This window comes from Poecilia latipinna, unplaced genomic scaffold, assembly GCF_001443285.1.
Source record: "Poecilia latipinna isolate Pla-1442-1.1 unplaced genomic scaffold, P_latipinna-1.0 Scaffold2084, whole genome shotgun sequence".
Taxonomy (NCBI): domain Eukaryota; kingdom Metazoa; phylum Chordata; class Actinopteri; order Cyprinodontiformes; family Poeciliidae; genus Poecilia; species Poecilia latipinna.
The window spans coordinates 29259-54874 of NW_015114700.1; the positions used below are offsets into that span (position 1 = coordinate 29259).

A 25616-nucleotide genomic window follows, 5' to 3' on the forward strand; every position below is an offset into this window, starting at 1 on the left:
GTGTCATGTACAGAACGTCAACAAAAGAAACTGAAGCTTGTTGAACAATATAGTGGCTTTACACTGAAACGGAAAAGCAGCCACTACATAAGTCAAAAACCTCTTCATATCGGATGAAAAAAAGGATGACTTTGTGTGTGCACTGAAGCCGAAGTGCAACGTAATAACGATCTTTAAAACGTAAGAAGGTCATAATGGCTGACGAGTTGGACTTAAACGTTGTAGTGACCGAAGAGGACCAAACGAGGGCGCCAAAGCTCACAGAAAAGGCTCTGGATTCTAAACTTCATAAACTGATCAATGTAAGAAGATACAAACTTGGACAACTGACAGCTAAATCTAAGGAGATTGAAAGCTTACTGCAAAATGATGGAAGTTTGATCCAGATTGAAGAACATCATTTACCATTATTTTAAGCATTTCTTGAAGAGTTTAGTAAATCCAGTGAGGCAGTTTTGGAAATTCTTCATGAAGATGAAGATACACTGAGACAAAATGGAATTCAGTGGATATTTAATCCACCAACCGGCTCTCATCATGGTGGAGTTTGGGAGAGGCAGATTCGAACTGTGAAAAGAGTGCTGAGCTCTGTGCTGAAACAGCAGATGCTTGATGATGAAGGTCTCCAAATGGTGCTCCAAATGGTGCTCCATGAGATAGAAGCCATCATTAATGCAAGACCTATACCAAGTGTTTCAGGTGATCCTAATGATGTTGAACCACTGACTCCATACCATTTTCTGTTACTGAAAAAACAACCTCTGTTACCAGCTGGACTATTTCAACAGGCAGATCTCTGTGCTCGCAGAAGATGGAGGCAGTCTCAGTACATTGCTGACCAATTCTAGACTTTTCCAAAATATGAAGTCACACACCCTTCATGGATGGATAGATGGATGGATCACCACAGGTTTTCTGGCCTGCACTCCGTCTCACTACTTTTTGCTTTTTGTAGGTAGCTTAAACACTGAAAAGAAGAAAAACTTGATCCAGAGGAATCGACCAAAGCACTCCCACCAAAGAAAATAGCAAAACTGTTCTACTTAGAATTACACAATTTTAGAGTAAATACAAGAAAATAGCTTTCTTGATGCATTCCAGTGCATCCAAAAGCTGGAATAAAGAGATTTTTTTTTAATTGAAAGGAACTGCTTATGACATCAGCGTGACTCCGCCACAGCAATGTATAGCCTGAATATTCAATGTCAAGCACATTTATATTTGATGTAATGAAGTATAATATGGGCCCTGAGCAGCCACGCTCTACACCTTTATTTCAAGCGAACCAAATCACCTTTCTTGAGCGGTAATTTGGCTGCTACGGCGGACAGCCGCGACGGAACGCTTAATAATATTCTCAGACAACATTAGTTTGATGAATGAGAGTCAGAAGGCTGATTTGTTACAGCGGAGGCATCATTTAACAGAAGGATAGTGTGACACCTCTATTAAAGACTAGGAGTGCGCACCGTAGGGCTGCTCTCTGAAATGACGGACACGGCGAGCCCATCAGCATTCATTAAGGTAATGTTAGAAAAAGACACTTGTCTTCAGAGTAAATGAACAGTAAGCGCAGCTCACCGCTCAGCCCGCCGAATAAAGAATAAAGGGCAAAATGAGGCAGCGGGCTGCCGACACTATTGGCGAGTGAAACCGAGTCGGAGCAGCTCGTGAGACCAGATTAATACACGGATGTAGCATTTATGACAGATTAAAGCAGGTTGACGCCAGGTCCTCCCTCCAGACAAAAGGGTCGCAGTAGCTTCCAGTCATAGCTTGAGAGGTTTTTCTACAGAAAGAGCTCTGCGGGCTCAGCAGGTCCCTACATGTCCATCTGCTGAGTCACTGCCTGCTGCCTCCGGGATGGAGGGTGGACAATCCCGAATTCTGCAATGCACGTGCAGCTGTGGAGGGTATGCTAAAGGTCACATAACGAGGAAGTGCTCTGCATGTGGCCAGTGTCACTTATAATTCTGTTCAGTATTCATGAATTTATCAAAGGACTAGTGGGGTCTGAAACATTTACAACCTAAATAGCCATTTTTCCTCGCTAGCCAGCAAAGTAAAACTCGATCAGAGCTATAACTGTAACATGACTATAGAAAATTGTGTGTAATTTTAAAGAACCACCATTTTATTTTTATCTTTAAGATTTCAAGATGAAAACATGCAAGTAAAGGATGTCTCTTTTTCATGGGGTGAAATATAACAAAAAAAGAACAAATACCCTAATCTAATGACAGGATCTAAAATAATTACTGCACTTAAAAAAACACAGTCTTAGTATTTAGTTTCTAGTGTAAATATCTTAGTACACCTAAATGGGCAAAACATCATTCAAGTATCTTTTCAGCAAGATGCAAGTGCTTGGTATAAGTCAATAATTCCAAAAATATTGATTAAAAAGTACTAGTTCAACTGGTAGATTATTTCACTTATAATGGGAAAAATGTCTTGTAAGGGAAATCTGCAAGTGGAACTATTGCTCTTTTAGATATAAGAAAATTATAAAATGTATATTGACTTAAAACAAGTTGGAATATATTATTCCTGTGATGCTTTGTCTTATTTCAAGTGTACTAAAATATCTGCCAGTGGAACTAATACTTTTCTAAATCACTATTAAGAAGCAGAAGTCACTTTTTTTGGTTTAGATAAATGAACAAGAGTTGGCTTAAAGCGACCTAAACAGGTGTGGTGTGAATGCAGAATGACAAACAAGAGGAAGACGCTTTTTGTTTCTTTCATCTTTATATGAGAATGAGCTGAACCACAGATGAACAGTAAATTACCAGAACTGAAACATGTACGTAAAAAAATTCTAACAATGGACTGAATTCGACACATCCGATCAGAACCAGCTGACAGAACATCACAAATGTGGACGAAAAATATGTGCATTAAGCTTCAGCAAACTCCAGTCAAATAGAACAAAATCTGAATTGATCTTCTATCATGTTTTGCTATTATTAAGAGCCCCTGAGGATAATAAATTACATCTCAAAAAAGAAATTAAGCCTAACAAAAGCACCGCATGATTAGGAAAACATTTAATACGGGGATGAAAAAGGATGATATAATAAATTAAACCTATTTTCAGTGCATAAATACGTGAGATCACTTACATTTCAATAAATCTTCAGGGATCACTTTGAATCCTCATTCACCATGTAATATAAAAATGTACAAAAGAAATAAAAAACGGTAACATTGACCACCCTGAACACAACATTCTATTCGGTCTGGATTCTCAATCAAATGAGCAACATAAATATACAGATATAAAAACAAATACTAGAGAGACAGAACTTCCTATAGATGATTTCTAGGCAGAGTACAGCTCCACCAGACTAGTGGCAGCAATGGTTAGCAACATCTGGTGGTACTGCACTCTGCTGAGCTCCTAACAGCAGCTGTAAACGGAATCAGAGACAACATTCTGAAGACAGAGGACAGGACAGTTTCAAGGCGTCAGATGCAGCTGATGCAAAGTCAAATGTCTTAGAAGACATTTTTAGTATTTACAGCATTTTCACAACAACTCACAGTAACATTGTTCATTGTACTACAAAATGAAAAACACTTAATACTCTTCATTTAATCATCTCCCAGAGAAAAACTCTCAAGTTCATAGTAACCTTTTTTAACAGCATTGTCCATGATTGTCTCTGCTGTTCTTCTTTGGTTAAGATCCAGTAAAGCTCTCAGCAGGTCGTTTAGACTGGCTTCTTTCCCCTTCTTCTCCACCCAGTAAGCCAGCAGATAATGTATCCGGTCTTCATGCGAATGATGATCTTTGCTTCTGATCTTGTTATCTTCTATGCTGAGCTTACGGAAGAACCTGTTGTGGAAGTCCACGTTCAGCTCTTCAAAGAATTCAAAGCACGCCGTGAGAGATTCAACACCTGGAAACAAAGGAGGCGATGCTTCAAACACCTGGCAGTCAAGTGTCCAATGACAGAGCTTTGAAAAAGTATTCATATCGGTTTACCTCTTTTTGTTGAGTGTTAACCACAAATGTCTATTAAAGGGGTACTATGTGAGAGGCCAACACTGCATTATAAGGCAGAAAGAAAATCCCTGTTTTGCTTTGTTTCCAAATTATGACCACAAGGTCATAATGCAGCCAAAGTGTCTGATGATGCATTTTTGGCACATTCCAAGGATCATACTAGATGCACTTTGCTATCATTTAGTTAGTGTCTGAACAACATCCAATTGCTATTTTACAGTATTAAAGATGTATTTGACAGTGACAATGAACCAGAAAGGTTTTAACAAAAGCTAGTATATTTTCATTTGAAAGATTATTTATTGTATCAGATTAAAGGAAGCTGCATATATGCAATATATTGTTTTCATCTTCCACTTGAAGCAATAATTTGTGTTGTTCTAACTTCAAAATATCCCAATGAGCTATATTGTGTTTTTGATTGCAACATATGTGGCAAGTTATAGGAGTGTGAATATATATATACGACATGAAAAGAACAGATTTTTTTTTTTTTTACCATTCTTAGGAATGAGGGTAGGGAATGGCACGTCTTCCTAAAACACACAGAAACAGGTTAATGTACCAAACTGATTTTTTTAAAGCATAGGTGTTTATTTATGTGAGAGACCAGATTTGATATTCTACCATTAATAAGTAACAGTGTCCTGTGAGGTCTGCTTGAAAAAAGAACAAGTCAGACTCCGAGGTTAATAACAGAGCGCTGCAGCCCAAGCCAGCTGGAGGCCAGGGTGAAGCTGACAGGAGCTCAGGCTGTGAGCTACAGTAGTGGAATGAGGGGATCCAGATAACTGACCTTAGCTGGAACAGATTTATGAAAAATGCTCACTACAGCAAATGAACAAACTTGAAACAGCACAGATTAGGGATGCAAAATGTTCTTAATATGACTGAAGGCCATATCGATGAAGAAAAAAACTGCCTAGACTGCAGAGCTCTGTCCACACAGAAACTAGCACAGTGTATTCTTGTAAATGATTCAGACAAAATATGTGTTTCAACAGGATGCAGCATCACAGGAAATGGTGTAGTAGGTATGCCCAGCCAATTGGTGGCGCTCTAACACTGCCACAGAACAACAAAGAAAGGTATCATGTTTGTTATTGTGAGTGAGGCGCATGTTGGCTAGAGGGAGAGATGAAGCATCAACATCCTCTAAAAAGAAGAAAAGAAAAAAAAGACAGTTCGCATTGCAAAATGTTTTTTTTTTTTTTTAAATCCATCCGCTTCATAAATGATCGTGGCGTGACGCAGTGACTAGAGCGGGTGTCCCGTATACTTTGACGCAGTTGTTCTGTGTTTGTTCTCGGTTCTTTTGCCCCTTCCTGTCAGATTACTGACAGGAAGGGGCAACTAATGACAAAAAATCTTTTAAAAGAAAAAAAGATTGTTTCTGGTCTCCAAGGATGTCGAGTCCATATGGATGCACAGTTTAAACGACAAAAATCTTTTGCGGACACTTAGTATGAATTTGTCCCAATAGGTTGATTTAGTTAGTTAAACCATTATTTCATCAGGCAAAACATTAAGAATGCTAAATAAGAAAGGAGAAGAAGGGAGAGGAAAAGAGGAGGTCAACAACATTGGCCAACAGAGAGTGCGACTTTTTTCCTCCAGTTGCTCCGTGCAGCAAAATTTCGGTTTCTATTGAAAAAGGTCAACCACTATTTGTGTTGGATAATTTTGTTTGTGTGTACTTCATTATACGAGGTGTTACATTCCTAAAATATAAATAATATTTGATGCATATATGTTAGGTAAAAGTGGCTGATAGTAGAAAAAAGCTGCAGGTTTTAGGAAGCAGACAGTTGAGGTTTGTTTTGTAGGAAAGCGGAAGCAGAGCTGAGAAACCCAACATGAGAGCGAGAAGGCTGGGTGAAGAAGAGGTGAAGAGGAGCGGTTAATCTCACCCTCCTGTTGGGGTCTTCCCAGGGGAGCATTTCAGCGGGGTCAGTTAGGTTGTGCTGAGAGCTGCTGGCAGAGCTGGGATTGCTTTCACACAGATTTACTGTCTCCTCTTTTCCTTGAGGTTTATATATGTTTACATATGTGCTTGGATTGGTGCTGTGAGGCTTGCTCACTGAAATATAACCCTGGAGATAATGAAGGGGAAGCATATTCAAATATGCACTTGAAATTTGTCAGTTTCAGGAAATATTGTTTTGTTAATATTTTGAGACCAAATCAAAGCGACTCACCGGTTTGAAACTGTTGGAATCTGAGGAGAGAGAACAGATATTAGTGTAAGTAAACGGTCTTGTTGTAATGATGGAATCTGAACAGGGAAAATATTCTGAGAAAAACCAGCAGCCATCTTTCAAACGAGGATCAGCTGATGACCAAAATATGTTTGGTCTGTGGGATTACTGTTCATCTATGTTGCATAAGCAGAAAGTATAAAGTGTGCAAGTTGCCATGGCACCGACATTGTTAGCATGAAAACACCATCACTCATCCATTGTAGTCCAGTATAACCAGCTTAATGTCAGTGAGGCTTGTGACGCAAGGAAACCAAACAGATTCTCAGAGTAACAACACATTTCTACTCTATCAGTTTGTTTACATGAGGGCATGTCTGATTGAAAAGGTAAATGATTAGTTATATGTAGCTGCTTGACCTTGATGAGGTTTATTGGCCTCATCAAGTTAAAGACGCAGACGATTTTTGTCTTCGGTAGCAGGACGGTCATGCTGGGTAACTTGGTGTGACTCATCCAAACTCTCAGATACCACAGATGCTTCCTATAGTGATTAAGGAAGCCTTAAAAGGCTCACACCCAGTGTAGAAGGCATAAACAGAACTGTTTTCACTTGGGGTGTTACATTCCAAGGAAGCAATATGTCTAATAATTTATGAAAAAGGAATTGTCTGTGCTGCTCTGATAATAAAACACACACTGTGGGATTAAAAGACAAACAGGTTCTGTGGCAGGTTTGAAGTCAGTGATGACTCAGTCAGGTGTGGCCAGCATATTCACACTTCTTACTAAATGTAAATGTGAACTGTTCAGACCTCAACCATACTACTATCAATATTATTAATATAATACTAATATTATTAGCCAGAGTCCTCTTCACTCATCTGGGCAGCAGTGGGATAATAAACATGGCGTCTTTGAGCCAGGTTGTATCCAAACATTACACTCATCACTTATTGTTTTGAATTAAATAACAAGTGCAACATTTGGGCACTCATCCATTGCATAACACTGAGACAAGGCAGTGCCAGGATGCTGCTGATGGCAGACATTTTCTAGAGAAGGAATGCCCCAGTAGACTCGGGAGATTGTGTGATACATAGAATATACTCATTTTATGTAGCCAACTATGTCAAATGTACTTCATCCTATTTAAGTCCCATTTCATTGTGTAAATAATGTAGACATAAATGAGGCCTATTGTTGTTCAGTTCCAGTTCAAACATAGTGGTTGGGACCCATAGTCCTATATATGCAACAGGGATACTGTCATGAAAAATATGATTGCCATAGTTAAAATTGCATTTTACTATGAGGTGTCATTTGTAAGGTTACACTGTAAAAAATGAACAGTAATATTTTGGTTTATTTAGCCTGCCTTGGAGGAAAAAGTCATATTTTTACCATGTTGTTCACACATTTATAAATGTCAGACTTCCAAAATAGATATTTAACTCACAAACTAAATATTTAATTTCAAAGTATACGTTTATTTTCCAAGTTAAACATTTAATTACCAAACAAAATATTTAGCTTGGACCTAACTTTCTCTGACCTTGCTTACTAAATATTTAGGTTGCTAGTTAAATATTTAGCTAATATACAGATTAGCTTGGCAATAAGCACAAGTGGATTGTCAAAATATAAGCTAGGTTTTGCTGACCTCTATGTATAATGATACAAATATGACTGAAATATGAAAACCCATTTTTTTCTGTAAGGTGAAGTAAATAAAAATATTGCAAATATTTTTACAGAGTAACTTTACAAATGACTCTCCATACTTCACACATGTATATTTGCTCCACATGTATAGTTGCTGAAGAACTTTACTGGACGCCAGCGTGACAGGAGTGGAGGGACTCATGGAGAAACCTGGTTCTGCTCCACAGAGAGGTCAGACTGCTGTAGTCATTAACCTGGAGCTATGATAAACCAGCTATACAAGCTGCTCTGTGGTCAACAACTGACTTACAGTCTATGGCAAAATAGAACAGTTGTTTTACTATTATTATTTATGTATGTGAATATTATCGCTTCCAAGGTTTGAAAACATAAAAGACTAATTTAATAAACCTACCTGCTGTTTTCCATTTCTTCTTCCAGATGATGAAGATAAGTATGACCAAACCAAGAAAAAGTACCACAAAAACCAGAGTCAGTACTGCAGTCAGAGTAGTATCTGGTAGGAGGAAAACACAACATTAGCAACATTTTTGTGAGGAGAAATGAAACATCTTGGTGTGAATCAATCTCCCTACAGTGTCAGACTATTAATAGGCGAGACACCAGGTGGAGCGGCTCTGTGTTTGCTACGCTGATCTGTGGGAAGGTTTTGAACAGAAAACTACCTGCTTCTGGGCTGGATTTGCCCTGCCGTTTCTTGCACTCAGTGTTACTGGTAGATGTGCAGTTCTTCACCACCTCCTCATCACTGTTACATCTAGTTTGGAGGCAGAAAAACAGGTTAGTGAATGGCAAAGACCCTAGCAACAGCATCACTGAGCGTTTCCGAGTAAAAGCTGGATGAATAAGATCACTTGTCTTCTTACCTGGAACACTTCTTGCATATTTCACATGCTTCGTCTGGATGGCAGTACTTCCCCGGCTTGCACTGACACAACGTATCCTGGGTGTGAGAGCACCCCCTGACTATTTCCTGATCTGAGAGCAGCATTAAACAGGCCTTGTTAAGTCAGAGCTGATGCTCAGAGCGCGGCATTGATTTTCCTCTACAGGCCTTTTAATCAATAGCACCAAACTGTCAGGAAGAATTACCTGGAGGGCACTGGGTGCACTTGATGCATTGTTTCAGTCCGTTGGCGTGCTCCGTGAATGTTCCGTAGTCACACTCCTCACATGTTCCCTTCTTGCCCGTTTCAGTGCAGGGCGTTTGAACATACAGACCTGAGAGCCATAAGTAACGTCCATATTAATTTCTACTATGGTGAAGCGTTTAGCTCTGCTCAAGTGTTCAGCCTCTGTTACTTACCGGCTTCACATTTTACGCAGCAGATGCCGTTGTGCAGGTATTCTATGTCTTCTTTGCATGAAACAGACCGGCCCGACTTCACACCACGCTGTGGGTAAGCTACCACCAACTGGAGAACAGCTAAGGAAGCCCACACAACCTTGGAAAACACAACATGTTCAAAAGGTTTATTCTTGTTTCAAATTTTAAGCCATGTTACAGTCACACCGACTCATCTTTGGACACACGGAATAAGCCAAATAAGGCTCTAGAAAATCCCACAAGTTGAACCTTGTCCCCTGATTAACCAGGCTCAGCCCAGAATCCTTCCCCCGCCACACCCATCTTCCTGCCACTGTTTACTTTGAGATCAGACAATTCCAAGGAGAAAAGGAGGAGTGTGGGGACTTGAAGTTCATCCTCTTTGATATGCCTCAGACGAAAATATGCAACCCTGGTCACACACACACATGCACACGCCAGAGACGAATTCAAAACTATACCATAATCTTTAGAGAAACGCACAGGACATTCTAGAGTTTAAATATGGAGAACATTAAACTGGTTATCTGCCACTTTCCCTACAGTCACACTGCTGATATATATATATATATATATATATATATATATATATATATATATATATGGATAAAGTTATTAAAGGACAGATGTAGGCTGAATGAAACCATTTTCTGAACAGGGAAAAAAAGGCCTTTTGAAATTAGTTGTATAGACATGGAAATTATAGTTGAGGTAAATATAAATTTACCTCAACTAAATTTATATTAGTGGCCTTATACCACTGACTGTGGAACAACTTTAACTGAATCAGCTGATTAAACCAGCTAGCCTTTCTGCATAGTCATATTATTCTAAAACCACTGGCCACAATTCAATTTGATGGGGTGAGGAGGGAAAAAGACTTTAAAAGGCTTAAAATTAACAGAACTGAGTAATGTAAATATCCGTCTACTTATCAAATTAATTCTGTCCAAATAATGGTTTTCAGTGACACTGCTCCTCTTAAATCATTCATGTTGAAATTAGGGAGTTTTGCCATTTATTTAAGGAAAAAAAAAACAGTTTAATGAAAGACAACCTGCAGCAAGTCAGTTTATAAAGTTGTATCCTTCACATAGACGCTCCCTGATGCAACTCGATGATGCAACACTAGCTCACACCAGGCAACTGGCCAGCCACAGCCCAGTAGGTGAGGGAGAGAGCTTCCTTCAGCTACGCCAACACAACACATCACAGCCAACCTCGCTAATAAACACTTAGTTGCCATGGCATCGCAACTCTCAACCAGGTTTGACCAAATAAAGCAAAGTCGTGCCTATGTACACACCCTGAACGTCATAACGTCAGGTACTAAATCCCTGGAAGAAAAGTGCGCACGCCCTCCTACCTGTAAAAAAGCACGCGCTGAGGAGCTCCAACTTCAGTCAGAAGGAAAGAACACAGAGCTGAGCTGTAAACCCAGATGTGTTAAACTACAATTTAATTAGACAGCAACAAACAGGAAAACTGTTTGAGCTTTTTCATGTCTTCACATGAATAATGAGCTTTTCACTTATAAAGCCAATACCAAATTTAATGTTTCCCTTCCACCCGAAAACAACATCAGAAAATGAAATAAAATAAAATAAAATAAAATAACAGTCACTGTGCAGCTCCCTGTTTTCTCTGAGCGGAGAAGGAATGAATGAGGAGCCTACTTGTTGAATTTCACACCTGCGTAAAGACGGAGAGGACAAGCCCTGGCATATACACGCGAGAGGGCTCCGTTAAAACTTTATTACCCATAAAAAGACATTTCTAATAAACCCACTCTGAATACGGACTAGTTTCACGTCGGCACTGTGACTTAAAAGCGTTGTTAATAAGCTTTAACACAACCGTCACTGTTTAAATCCATGACGGCTCTAATTAAAAAGGCTAAAGTGTTGAAAAACCAACTTTAATGACCGGCGACAGAAAGAAACTAAATATCTACCTCAAACCAAAGGCAGCGAGAGTTTAGGGTTGTGTCACTAAAATGGAAAATACAAACTTACCTTAGTGCTCATGTTTTTTTCAAAATCGTAACAACTCACTTAAAGATACTTCTAGACACTTCCAACTTCTAACGCCGTCTACTGCTACAGCTCTGCCTCAGGTGATAGTTGTCGTGGATGACGTCATTGTAGGGCGGGCCTAGCAGCCCAGAAACATTCCACCCGGCTTGGTTTCCACACACCGTGAGTTACTTTACATGAAGAACCAGGATGTTTTCAGCAAAGAAGTGACAGACAGCCACAAACCTACAATTTATGTTGAAGTGAAACTTATTGCCAGCTTTGTTTTTCTAAAGTTTATTTATTTATTTATTTATTTATTTATTTATTTATTTTTATTATTTTTTTATTTTTTTTTTTTTTGGGGGGGGGGATTGTAATTATTTATTTGTAAAAAAAAATAAAAATAAAAATATTTCAGTCTTTAAAAAGACAAATTTGCACTCATCCTATATATTTTGTCTGTTTGATTATGCATTAAATGAGATGTTCTGATTAGTCAAAGAGTACTTCATTGTAATTTTTACCAAATACTTTTTTATTCCTAGAGGATATAAACTCTGGACATGTCACCAGACAGTTTCTGGACTGACCAGTGTTCTATTTTGGGTGAAATGTCCAAAGCTTCAAACTGCTATCAGATACATTTGCCCTCAGGTGGCAATCAATGAGAAAGTGTCACGTCACTGTGATATATTGCCACAAAGGCTCATTTACAGAGTAAGACCATTTTTAATCAATATGCTCCACTGCTCCATACAGACATGGAAGATCTCAATGTATTATGCAGGAGGGAAGATGCTTATCAATAGTCATCTGGGCATGAGATCCTCTCAGGTGATTCGACAGACAGGGAATGTGTTCTGGGGTCACCTGGGTCCACTTTGCAGATGCTTCTGGGTGTAGCAGATGTTGTGTATACTAAATTTTAAGATATCAATAAAATCGTTCAACCATGATGGTGCTGGCATCCTGGATGGTATCTGGTGGAAGGTTTTTATGAAGCTGCCATTTTCCAGACCTTTTAAGAACCTTTATCTGGAATGATCTGGGATTGCCTTAGTAAGACAACCAATTCATGAACATATAAATTCAAAAAGATGGTGAACACGTTCTGCTCCTAGCCCTACCTTACATATTTTCTCAATAGACTGAAAATCAATAACCTTTTTCTGTGCTTGAAAGTTGAATCTGAGTCTTTGTTCATAACATGTGACATTTTTTGTTGTGCCTCAGAAAATTAGAAAGTTGACTTTTTAGTAGGAGCTCTTGCAGCGCATGGAAGGAAAATGTGCACTGCAAAAACTCAAAATCTTACCAAGTATTGTTAATCCAGTTTCTAGTTCAAACGTCTTACTACAATTGAAGACAAAAGTATCTTACCAGTAAGTTTTCAGTAAGAAATGGGATCTTGTATCAAGTCAATAATTCCTTGCAACTGATTAAAAACTTACAAGTTCTAATATAGTTATAATTTATGACATGGCATTTTTCCGATGTTATAAGTGAAATTATCTCAGTGGATCTAATTCTTTAGTGCAAACATTCTTGGCATTTTAGTTTTTACAGAAGCTACTCAACACTATTGCCATGACGATATAATACGACATCATCAGCAAATAAAATAAATGCCAGCAACATAGATACATTAAATACATTTATGTAGCGTAAAAAACAGTTTAGGGCCCAGCAATGACCCCTGACCCCACAGGTCACCCTCAGTAAATCAGAAATCACATTATCTTTTTGAACATATTGCTGTCTTTGATCCAGGTAGTTTTTATCCAGGAATACACTGCTCCTCTCCCATCACAGTTTATTCAACAGCAATTCATGATCCGGTCATATTTAAAAGATTACTGAGATTACTATTCCATTAAGCAAACACCATGCAATGATGAAAGGGCTTTATGAGCGTCTGACTGATTGAGTCACAATGTCTGAATTAACTGTAAGCATATTTGTAGATTCATTGTAAGGCAACACCTCAAACACATTGCTTCCTTGTGTGACATCATTAAAACTATGAGAAAGTACCAGAAAAAAAAACAAAGTTTGCTTCATTCAAGATTACAACATCTAGATGTAATCTTGAGAGATTACTTCTAGAGAGTTTTACAGAACTAGAATTTAATTTTTTTTTTAATTTAATGTGTTTCCATTAAGCAAGTTTATTTGTGAAATGTAAAATTATATGGTCAATGAAAACGGAGCTACTGAGAAACTTATGGAAGGATTCCCAAAACATCTGGCCTGTAAGGTCAAGGAATTGTACTTGAGAAAGTTCAACAACAAATCGCTGAAAAATGTTCCCTGCTCATCATTCATGAAGAATCGTTTGTTACAGAGTGATAAAAAAAGATGGCACGTGTCCTTTACAGTTTTATTTAACAGCCAGTAGAGTTTAACAGAGCTTGTTTTTGCAGGTTTGCCTTTATCTATTAAGTGGTTGTCTGCAGAGCGTGGATATGCAGAGTGTCAGGAAGTAATGGTCTGTGGTGACAAGAACATGTTGGTGAGGGCTGAAATAAAACCGTTCCTGTCTGCCAATCATGGCAACCTCAGCTCTGGCCGAAATGGTTGGACAGTTCTGAGTGGTTGAGGTCATGCTGCAGGCTCAAAGATTGGTCTCATAGCTGAGGAACTCTTGGGTTCATGGGCTACCGGGCACATGTAACAGACAGCATGCAGTCCTCCTGCATGCCTGCGCTTCACTCACCGCCATCCTCTTCTTCATCTTACAGCCTATTTTCATTCGCCCAATCACTCAGTTTGCCGCTGCTGTGAATTTCTGCTCTGTTTACCCCTGCAACTCTCTCTGAACATGTGCTTTTGATGATAAGGCCGGCGAAGGGGCTGAAACCAAACCTCCGAGCTACTTTTTCCAAGATAAGACATGAATTTTTGAATTTACATTGCTGAGTTCGTTCGTTGGGTCTGCAGAGAGATCGACGCGACGATATGGAGAAAATGTGTTTTTTCTGAGGAGCTGAGAGGACAGTTTTCTTCAGGGACACATTAATTCACACTAACTCATCTACGAGTTATCAACTGATCAAGAAAAATTATATACATACAGGTAGATACATACATACAGAGGCATGCACAGGCAGTTTGGGGTCTGGAGCTCATTTGGAAAAAAGGCACCTTCTGCCTTAGTGGTTTGAGATGTATTACAGGCACAGCTTGAACATCATGTATATCAAGTAAATAACCATATCTGACATCTGATGTTTAGTAATGTCAAGTCAGGGAACAAAAATCATCTCAAAAAAATGATGGATTTTAAATGTAGTTTATGAAATTCTTAGGAATAATAAAGCAATAAAATGACTTTAGATTGATGAAAATAAAAACTCACTGTCAGTCTTTCAGCTGAACTCCCAGCTGAATTTGAAACTTACATTACCCTTCTTTTTTTTTCCTTTTCTACACACTAAGCACCTTGTGTTAGTCTTGAATACATCGGTCTGCAGTTTTATTCCAAAAGTAGGCTGCCTCAGGGGAAGATCTACAGAGAAGGGCTGAGGATGCGGCTACTGTCCCCCAGAATTTGATGTCCTTAAAATCAACCTTCTTCTTTGTCCAGAAGCTTCTTGAATTAAATATTAATTCACACAAAAAGTAGAATGATAAGAATAGTCTTATGTCCCTGAAAAACTTACTTGTGGCCCTGCTCTGCCTCCTGCTTTGCTACTGGACCTGAGGAACACCAGCATGTTCCTTATCAAGACGGTGAAAGTTATCAAGTGATAATACCATGAAACTGTAACAGTTGACTAAGATAAGCCTAAAGTCTAGGAGAAGAAGGAAAACATGTCAGTAAGTTTGACACATTTTTTCTGCATCCACTTTCTTTTTTTTTTTTTTTACTTCAGTGGTCTTTATTTGACAGGAAAGTGGGCTGTGAGAGGGGGCAAAGGTCAATGGGCTGGTGCTTGAATCCGTGACAGCCTCATTGAAGACTGAGGCCTAAAGGAAGAAGTACATAAAGGAAGAAATGAAGGAAAGAAAGAAAAAAGAAGGAAATAAAGGAAGGAATTAAAGGAGGACGGGCAGATGGACGGATTTCCAATCAGAAACAAACATCTTGGTTGAATGAACAAAAGATTCTAATCTAAATCCACCAAGTATGAGTAACTTTGGCTCTTTTCTGCCCACGTGTGTCCTTCATTTCTCCTGATCCCTCATCTGTCTGGATGTTTTTATTTTTCAACCCGACTGCTTGTTTCACAACACTCAGTGTTGAGTTAGCTGAAATCACGACCGTTTCCTCTAATGTTTTTGAAACATTTTAAACAAATCTACAACTGAAGCTGCTAATTAAACCGGCTCTGTGCCTGCGACCGAACGATCTCCATGAGAAGTGCTTCACTGGAGGCCCTGCGTCAAAGGGGACTTTTGAAGGAAAGTATCAAAGTTAGTGCAGCGTGGGTGCCAACTGTTTATGACTCATTCTCTTTCTTTAAGGAAACCTGTCTTGAATAATTTGTAGACTTGTTTTTTTTCCTATGGAGCATACTAAGTGAGACTTTTAAGTGTTCCTTAGGACAAAAACTATGTTTTGTCTCACACAAAACTAAAGACACACAAACATACACAAAATTATAAAATTGCACATACACTATTAAAATGTCACACCCATACAATTTTTCTCACTCTCTCTCTCACACACACACACACACACACACACACACACACACACACACACACACACATAAAAGACTAAGATTGCGCATATACATTATTAAAATAACACACAGCGGTGTGTGAAAACATGATTTAATATTACAATTATTTAAAATATTGAATATGATGTAAACGTTTAAAAGAGGATAGTGTGTCTCGTGTAGTAGCATGAATTACCAATTTTTTTGTGTCTGTTGGTCAGAAGGCAAGGCATTTATTCACATCTGTTTGACAGGAGTGTCTGTTTCCGACGGTCCCTAAGTAAACCTCCGAGTGCTTGAGGGGGAGCCGGAAATTAGCGTTCATAAACCGGATCAACTTTGAGCTAAACGCCGCTTGTTCTGCAGAGCGTGAATATCCAATATCCAACTTGAAAAAAACTTCACTGCGGCAGATAAGAATAAAAACACCGTAATGAAGTTTGTTTTGGTCTGTGAGAGACGTAAATGTCATATGCAGTGACGTTGGTTCCAAAGCTGCACCTCTTCTGTGACATCTCTCACAGAAAAATACAAATCTCTTCCTCATTCATTCATTCATTCATTCAGCCTAGTGTTAGTTCACACACACACATTCATTTTCAACCCATCATTCAGAATAGTATGTCTGTATGCTTTGTGTGTGTTTGTGATATTTTAGTAGTGTATACCCGCAATTTTAGTATTTTGTGTACGAGTCTTTAGTAGTGTATGAGACAAAACATAGTTTTTGTCCTAAACAGCCTCTTATATGTTCCTGAAGCTTCAGGTTCCATGAACTGGATGGTCTGTTTGACTTTCACACAGGAGCATGTGTGAACAGGCTTTTTTTTATTTTTTAAATGAAAGCGCTCATCTCCAAAGTCATGAAGACTTTAGAGTCTCAATGACTTCATACCAGCAAATTAATTCCACACCAGCGTCTTCACTCTTGTGTCATTCTCACACCAACAGTCATGTTTACATGCATTCTTCCTGTCATGAGTTGGTTGTTGGTCGTGGCGAGGATAGAGGCAGTGGATCCAGGTTGAAGAGTAAATGATGGTTTTAATGTTGAGTAATGAAGAGTACAAACATCCAGGCAGCACAGGTGAGCAATGAGGCAAGGTGCTCAGACACTGGCAACACACCGAAATGACAAGACACAACAAGGATCAGACAGGGAGCAGGGGACACAGGTGGGATTAAATACACAGGGAGATAATCAAAGGAAACAAGGGACAGCTGGAGACATTCAAGGGAAAGATGCAAAAACACAGAGACTCAATAAACTAGAAACATACACAAAAACCGAATCCTTACACTTCCTTTTTGTATTTTGTTCTTCTTGTATTTTTTGAGTACAGCTAATTGGGTTTAATATTTTCTTCCTCTTCAGTTTGTTAACATATTTAACTGCTGGTGAAGACGTCAAACAAGCCAGGATTCTTCTACCAGAGATACTGGTTTGGCAGAACAGAATAGAGAAATAACACATTCCTGATATTTCATAATGGGCCACTCTATCAAACTGATAAAAAGGCGCGGCACGGGTTGTCTTTCAACATTACCCACTGCTTATTCAGAACGTAAACTCAGCCTGTAAACGGTAAAAAAAAATGCTAAGGGCTACCTTAGCATTTTTTGTTTGTTGCTGGAGGAAGATGATAAGATGTCACTATGATATGCTGAAGCTGTGTTTGTTGACGCTGCTGGGTGACTCATCACGCTCCAACGTGATGAGTCACGTCTGTGAGCGTTTAGTACGTCAAAGCGTTTGCATATCAACAATAACCGGAAGAACCAAAATTTTCTCTGACAACAGCCAACAAAAAGAAAAGTTCTTGTTGACTTATCACTTTTGCTTAACTTTTGTACTTGTTGTTTATAGGCCAACTCTTTCTGAGAGTACAATAATAATTGAAAATTGAATTTGTGCTTCACATGGGATGCTATTGCTGCGACAGACTGGCGACCTGTCCAGGATGTACCCCGCCTCTCGCCCGGAACGTTAGCTGGAGATAGGCACCAGCACCCCTCCCGACCCCACTGAGGGACAAGGGTGTTCAGAAAATGGATGGATGGATGGATGGGATGCTATTGTTTTATTCTGAAATATATATATTGGTCCACATATGTGGACCAATTTTACTTGTGTTAAAAACACAAAAATAAATGACATAATTTTTTCCTTTGATACTTTACATCTTATGGCTTGAGAACCACAAATAAAATATTTATAGAAAGCACAGTTGCTTTTGGCTTGTAGAATTGTGAGAAAGTTGTCACTTTAATTTTCAGAGTTTTTGTTTGTGTCTCTGTCCAGCATGGCGAGGATGTGAACTGACCTTTGACATTTCCAGTGTGCTCTTTGGAGCCAGATGATTCTATCTCAGCAGACCTCGGGGACCAGTCATGCATCCAGCTGCAGAACAGAAGGCCTTCTTCATAATAAAAACAGGACTCAAACCTGACTGAGTTGAAGGTGTTTTTCAAAGAACGGGAAAATTATTTAGTCTCTGAAACCCAACAGACCCGCAGCTGGACATGACTGAAGTAAAATCTGGTTCCACAAAGTATTGACTGAAGGGGGGTTCATATAAATGCCATCATTGGCATCAGTATGGATAGATGCATATGTGTCTTATATTATTTATTTAAGTAGTAAAAAGTGTGAGTCCTAAAACTGACCCTTGAGGTACACCACGAACCACATCCAAAAGAGATTCATTACATTTAACACACTGCTTTCAATTTAACGGATAATCAATAAACCAATTGAGAGCAGTCAGTCAGGCCAATATCACAACCTTTTTGGTACAGAATGTCACAAATAATGGTATTAAAATCCTTCTAAAGGTCAGTGACAAGGGCAACACATTAATGAATTTCTTAGTGTTCAATATGTGTATAACAACAGCAACTTTTCCTTTTTCACACAGGACCTGTGCTACAGTCAGAGGCAGAAACCTTGTGTTTGCTGCTGCTGAAGTCTGTATTTGCACACTAGTTCTGAAATTTCAGCTACATTCCTTTTTTGAAACAAAATAACCAATAAATGATGACAGCATCACCAGACCACGTCTACGTATCCAGTTTTTACACGTCAAACCCAACTCTCCAAAAGCCCAACATTAACATAGAAGAATCAGCAGTTGTTTCCAGTCCCAGGCATTTGTTTTTCCACATGAGAGGTAATGCCATCTGACTTTGAATTCTGAGATTTGCATATCATTTCACACCACGTGAGTGAGACGACAGGAAAATGACCCAAAATTACATAAGAGTCGAGATGATCTTTCAGCTGTACATTTATTTTCAAAAGGCTGCATATACATTTGCAAATTCTACTGTACAGAAAACATCCAAAATGTCCGTAATTATAGATACAGTGTACCACAAAGCTGCCCTGGCGTTACCAAACGTAGATGTTCAGCACTAGAAAAGCTCTGCAGCCTATTCAATATTATAATCTTAAATACTTTTTCAACTAATACCTTTAAATGTATGTCAGCGTGATTATTTGTTCTTTTTCATCGTCGTTGTTGTTGTTCTTCCCATCACCTGTACTTTACAACATTCACCATTTACAGTAGGTAAACAAGGCACAAGAATAGTGATATGAAGCCGAAGGCCATGCGTGTAGCAACGAAGAGCATGGGGCCAACCAACTCCGCTGACACGACAGTGAACGATTCCTCCCATGAAACAGGATTATATCAGACACCACAAGGTTGTACACAGTGAGGATGTGTGCATCACTTTCAGGGTATAATGAGACACAGCAGATGTCACTGGGACATGTCCAGGCTGGTGGGGGGACGCACAGTGTGACAGGAGACAAGGGGTATGGACACTCAATGCAACAGCATCTTAGCTCCTACAGAAACTCTCTTTTTGCCCGCAGGAATAACAAAAATCAGTCACAGTTGATTGAAGGGAAGGAAAGAAAACACGAAAGACACACTTTTCACTTAAATTATACAAAAGCAGTTCTATAATCTGTTTAAAATGCATAGAGATGATTCGGGAAATTAAAGAGATTTCACCAGCATAGCGGGACAACAACCACTCTAATGTACAGTAGCAGGTCAGAAATAATTTGATGTGTTCAAAGCAACAGCTGATGAAAAGCTTAGGTGTATTTCCCTAATACCGATGAGTCATTTTCACTGGAAAAATAAGTAATAAAACAACAGCAACAGTCACAAGAAATGTTGATGTGGGTGAAAAAAAATAGGCAGTGAAGATTTTATGTTTTCAAATTGCGAGATAGTTAATTGGTTACAAGTTTATCATCAATAATTGATCTTATCTGAGGGAAAAAAGCAGACAGGATTTTTCTTAGGTTTAATATAAAATATTAAACCTAAGTAGCTGTACTAAATTCATTCATAAATGAAGGTGCAAAAAGATTACTTTCTTTCGTCTTTGATTTTTATTGTGGTTTGTTGTCTGACTTTTTGAAATCTGTAATTAGCCAAAATAAATCTTGCTACTTCATTTATCATGACTTGTATAATTTAAATGCAGTTAAAAAAAGAAAAAAAAAAGCTAACGGCTAGCTTGACTGACCACTTGGATTTCCTTTTTTTACTTTTTTTTAGTTATTTCACACAACTACAACTGAAGAGGACAACATCCTTGGAATAATGTGGATGTAAACTATCCAAGCCGTCACTGGTGAATGATGATAAGTTGTCACTATGCTATGCTAAAGCTGTGTTGGTTGACGCTGCTGGGTGTGTCGATACACTCCAAGTACGCCAAAAGTGTTTTAAGTGTTTTTCAGCAGACTGTTGATTGTGGAATGCCTTTGAAGATGGGCTGTGGCTGCGCTTTCCCAGGTCTTTTCCTAGCAAACTCATGATCAGTTGGTAGTCTCTAGCTAGCTTAAGCTTAGCGTCACGACATGGATGTTAGCTGAAACAATTGATGGACCTACCGCAGGTTTTCTCCTCCTAACATATCGTTGATATGAAATTTTGTAGTTTGATTTTACAGCCAACATGGGGGGTTTAATCCAACTATAGGTAAGGGAATTATTACCGAGAACAACTTCACAGAACCTCTTGAAAAATCCAAAGTATAATTTTGGTTGAACTATAAAAGGTTCAGTAAAAGCCTGCTAATGTCACACAGGAGCCTGTCCAGGTGTGAGCCGAGGTTCAGGTGAAACTGCCACCTCTGCTCATGTTTAATCTGGCTGTGGATTGTTGGACAAACCCAAATGTTCCCATCTGCTTCAAACTGTCATCCATTACATAAACATGCTTCTTACCATGTTTATGCAACTGGTATTTTTAGAAAACTGAATTTAAAAAATTCTCAGAATGGAAATTATAGCCACAACTAGCCCATATGTAGGAAAAGTGAAGCTTTGGGTAATAGCTTCACAACATCAAAGTAGTTTACTGCCACAATGTGGAGTCAGGTTGGATAAAAACACTATTTGAAAAAAGCTTACCTTCATTTGAAAAAAGAAAATTGTGAAATGATTCTGCTGGTCAGCAGGAGAATACAAAAGTAGCATAAAAATATCAAAACAAGACTAGATTTACATGAGCATGGCTGACATTGGGAAACTGCTGAGATTCGGGGAGTCTGTTAAGCATGGGTTTGGTACAACAACATAGAAAGAAACTTCAAAAGTTAGAGAAAAGTTACTCTCTTTTTATAAAAACAAGACAATAAGTTGTATTAGCTACTGGACCTTCAACCTTATGCAAAATAACAGGAAGTGAGGAATTAAAGAACTTCTGATAAACACCAGCCCTCACATTTTACTTCGTACAGAGTGTCTGGAACATCGGCTATTGAGAAACAATTGCTTGCTGGAGGCGTGGAGCTCTGTTGAAGTTATAAATTTTACTTGGTTGCTAACATTTGCACCAGAAATGACCTGTGCCATAATCAGCCATCTTCCACTGTGATGAGAGGAGAGCTGAGAAGAACCAGATGGCTGTTAATACTAATTAAACATTTAGAGGCATGGCCAACACGGACTGAATGGTTTCGTTCACTTCCTCCATTGCCATTGTTGAAACTATGGGGCCAATCAGCAAACAGAAGAAGTTGTGAACGATGATGTCGTTTATCGATTGTTTTCGAATTCTAGTCGAAGAAAAATTCTGCCAGAGAAATCAAACTGAATGGGACAAAGCCCAGATGGAGTAGTTAAGGGTGATGAGAATCGAGCAAAATTGTGTAGATGGGCAGGTTGGAAATTTGACAGTACATGTTACATATCCCAAGGAGTTTCACTGTTTGAATCTATTAGTACATGTCAAAGGGCTTAGTGGTGTTTAGTTTGTCTGGTTGATCTTCACAAACACCTGATGTTCATCAGACACCATGTGTTACCCTTTTCAATTTGTCATTATGTTCACCATTTTCCACTGCTGAAGTAAATTACCAGGAATCTGAGAACCTTTCTACAGATAAGCCGATGAGTCTTCAAGCTCCTGCTCTTGCTAACTACCAGTCATTCTCACACTACTGTGGTGTGGAGTGAATTTGATGTTATTTTGAACAACTAGTTTTCTGTTTTAGCCCTTGACCAAACAACAGAAAAGCGTATGGGTGTCATCTGGATTAGAGTGTAAAAGCAATAACATTAGTAGTACCAGGATTCAGTCAAATACATCCTTCTTTCTGTCATCTCGATTTGGCGTTTTTATACTTTAGAGCCATTTTTAAATGAGAAACTAAACACCTCTTTAGTTTCTGCACCCTTACAGCTAAGGGTAACAAATTAAAGCCACAAATGCATTGTGACTTTACTGCATTTGTGACTAATGAATTCCACTGTCAGATAGAATTCACACATGGCCTCTTGGGACACAAAGTGTCTACACTGTGTGTGTGTGTGTGTTTGCTGGGTGGTTTAGTCGAAAGGTGTCAGTGCCTGATATGAGGTCCACTGTGGGAGCTTATGGTGGTAATTAGGTGATAAGATGCCCCAGACAGGAAGTGATGTTCTACAGCTTCCTCCCAAACTGTAACAAACAGCACAGTGAACAAACCTCTTCATCCACATTATGCCACAGTTCTTTTTATTGTTTTTATCCATCTCCAGTTTAAATTCTGATGTTGCTTAATGCTGATAATGCTGTTTTGGTAGAAATGATAATGCAAACTGTGGGTTTTCAGACGTTTTACAGTTTTTGTAAGGATAAGAAAATGACTCACTTTTGAATGTCTGGCTTTTAAGGTTCACTTTCACAATGATGTTAGTAATATCCTGCTTAAAAATAAAAGATAAAAGGATGGACATACAAAACGTCATTCCTCATTGTTGAGATAAAAAGGAGAGGGTGTGTTTAAAAATAAAAAACTGAAAGAAATGAAGAATCCTTTATATTTTAAGCAAAAGTCAAAACTAATGAACACTCAAAAGACATAAACTTAAAGCAAAGAGCTGAAAAAAACAAAACAAACAAACAAACAAAAAAAAAAAAAACTGAGGAAAGGCCGACAAAGATTTACAGTCAGTCCACAGATCCGTTAAAACACAAGGGCAGATCCACAGCAGGAGCTGGTTCACCTCGGCCCGCTGTGATCGCTCGGCGCACTGACCACTGCCACTGTCCGCTCACAGACAACCTCCCGACGCGCCGCAGGGGTAGCCCCATGTCCGTCAGCGGCCGTGCACGCACACACACGTGCATCGGTCTGCCAGTGAGAGCCGGCCAACCTTTTCTCTCAGCCCGTGTATTCAGGAGCGCAGTCCTCACCCTCCAGAACCACCGCAGGTTTGGCCGTGCCGTAAAGGCCGCACACTTCTATGTGATTGAGGTCGGGCTCCGCTTCGTCCAGGTCCTTTGGGGAGCTTTTGGAGTGGATTTTGCCAATTTCCTCCAAGGCGCTGGCCAAAGAGTCAAGGTCGGCAGAGTCCTGGTGGCGAGCTTCCCACAGGCTCAGGATGACAGCGGAGGGACTCCGCTGCTTGGCGAAGTAGCCCAGGTTACTGTGAGGGAGCACAACATGGTGGAGGGATGAGGATTTCACTCTTTACAAGATGTAACATGAAGACGTTTAAATTACATCTACTGATCATGCTTTATTGCTTAGTTGTGTTAAAGTTTAAGCAACATTTCTAAAAAAAATGTTTGCTAAAAAAATTAATCTGTCATCATGTCGTGACATATGAGAAAGATAATCTGTGAAAGCTCTCTGAGCTGCTATTGTCATCTGAAAAAATGCAACGCTCCGACCAAAAACGACCAATCAGAGACAGGAGGAGGGGCTTAACGCTGTCAATCAACCGCATGAAGCCCATGTATCCTCTGTCATTGGTGGCCATGCTAACTAGCCTTAGCATAGTAGTATAGCAGAGAACAAATGGGGGAGTGGTGAGCAAATGGGCATGATTGACAGCGCTAAGACCCGCCTCCTGGTTCTGATTGGTTGTTTCTAGTTAGCACTGGGAGAAGGTAGATGAGGTGGATTATTTTTCACAGATTGTCCCATCCGGCACTGTCACAATATAGTGACAGTTTTAACAAATATCTATATATAGAAAAGAGTTACAATAACAACTTTTAAAGTGAGTTTGAGGTGAGACAGAAGTTGAGACAGACTTTAAAATCTGCTTTTCTAGTCATGCCTCAGTGTTTCTCCTGTAAAGCTGCATGGAAAGCTCTAAAATAATTTTTCAACATTTACAAATATTAAATAAATAAGCCACACACAAACAATTTTTTTTTTTTTTTTTAAAACCTACTTAAGCCACAGGCTTGTTCAAAACCCTATAATATATGAAGATCAGAAATTCTGCTGCGGTATAGAAACTTATGAGCATGATTTCCCTCTGCTGCTTCTGAGCACAGAATGTGTTTTTAGGTGGCAGAGCCTGACGCAAAACAGATTTACAACTCTAACTGGACACAAAGAGAAGAATTTCATTTAAAAATAGAATAAAACTGCACATCCAGATAACTTTCACCACTTTAAGTACTTTAGGCACGAATCTAAAACTAGAAAATAACCATATGGATCCTTAAATGCTGCTTTGCTTGACTTTAAAAACTAGTTTCTATCCTTCTTTAAGCCATAAACACAACCATCTGTTTTCACAGACTCCACGACAAAAGGCTGTGACCTTTTAAGAAAGTAAGAACATAATTAGGAATAAATTAACAGCCCGAGTCACAAGGATTTGAAAGCAACTAAAGTTTGACTTGCTTAGGAAGAACAGAGAGTCGGTTGCCATGCCAATGTGGCGCAATGCCTCATTGTATTGGTTTTCCACGAGTCCACCAGGGGGCAGCGTGCCACTGCAGCTGCCCAGCCACCTTCCTAGAGCCGACATGGAGGGCCTGCAACTATTGGTCACTTTGGACTCAATTCAAAGCTGGTCAAGCTGCAGAGGAGAGCTCTGAGGAAGATCTTCAGTGCCTCAGGGCACTGAAAATTTTGGTGCCACAGGAACAAGCAAAGACAAGCAGTTACCTCAAGTTCTCCTCACCATCAATGCACATTGTGATAGAACAATTACTAGAAAACAAATGAGATGACTGTGTTGGTACTGAAAGAAAACCTTAAGGAGAACAGTTATCTGGAAAGTAATCTAAGGTTGGGCCAGAATGGACATTTTTTTATCACTACATATAAATCTATACTCATAATCAGAAGTCTGATAGAGCTCCCCCAGCTCAAGGAAGGCTAAAGCTGACCCAAATCACCTCTTCATCACCATGGTGATGTGTATGTGGACCATAAGTCTGATGA

General features: G+C 39.2%; 2 protein-coding genes across 2 annotated transcripts in view; both read right to left on the bottom strand.

Annotated features, from left to right (window-relative positions):
* Positions 1-2732: 2732 nt before the first annotated feature.
* LOC106936137 (tumor necrosis factor receptor superfamily member 10B-like) lies at positions 2733-11375 on the bottom strand. Its single transcript, XM_015016964.1, has 10 exons — positions 11239-11375; positions 9203-9341; positions 8989-9117; positions 8763-8874; positions 8562-8653; positions 8291-8392; positions 6211-6230; positions 5923-6105; positions 4512-4548; positions 2733-3905 (listed from the first exon to the last, which is right to left on the bottom strand). The coding sequence occupies exons 1-10, from the start codon at positions 11248-11250 to the stop codon at positions 3598-3600; spliced, it is 1134 nt and encodes a 377-aa protein (XP_014872450.1). The 5' UTR covers positions 11251-11375; the 3' UTR covers positions 2733-3597.
* Positions 11376-20481: 9106 nt separating this feature from the next.
* Positions 20482-25616, bottom strand: part of LOC106936136 (netrin receptor UNC5D-like) — a 60144-nt gene continuing 55009 nt past the window's right edge. Inside the window, exon 10 of the mRNA XM_015016963.1 lies at positions 20482-23853. Coding sequence (XP_014872449.1) covers positions 23589-23853 — 265 coding nt within the window. The 3' untranslated portion in view covers positions 20482-23588. The remainder of the gene's footprint in view (positions 23854-25616) is intronic.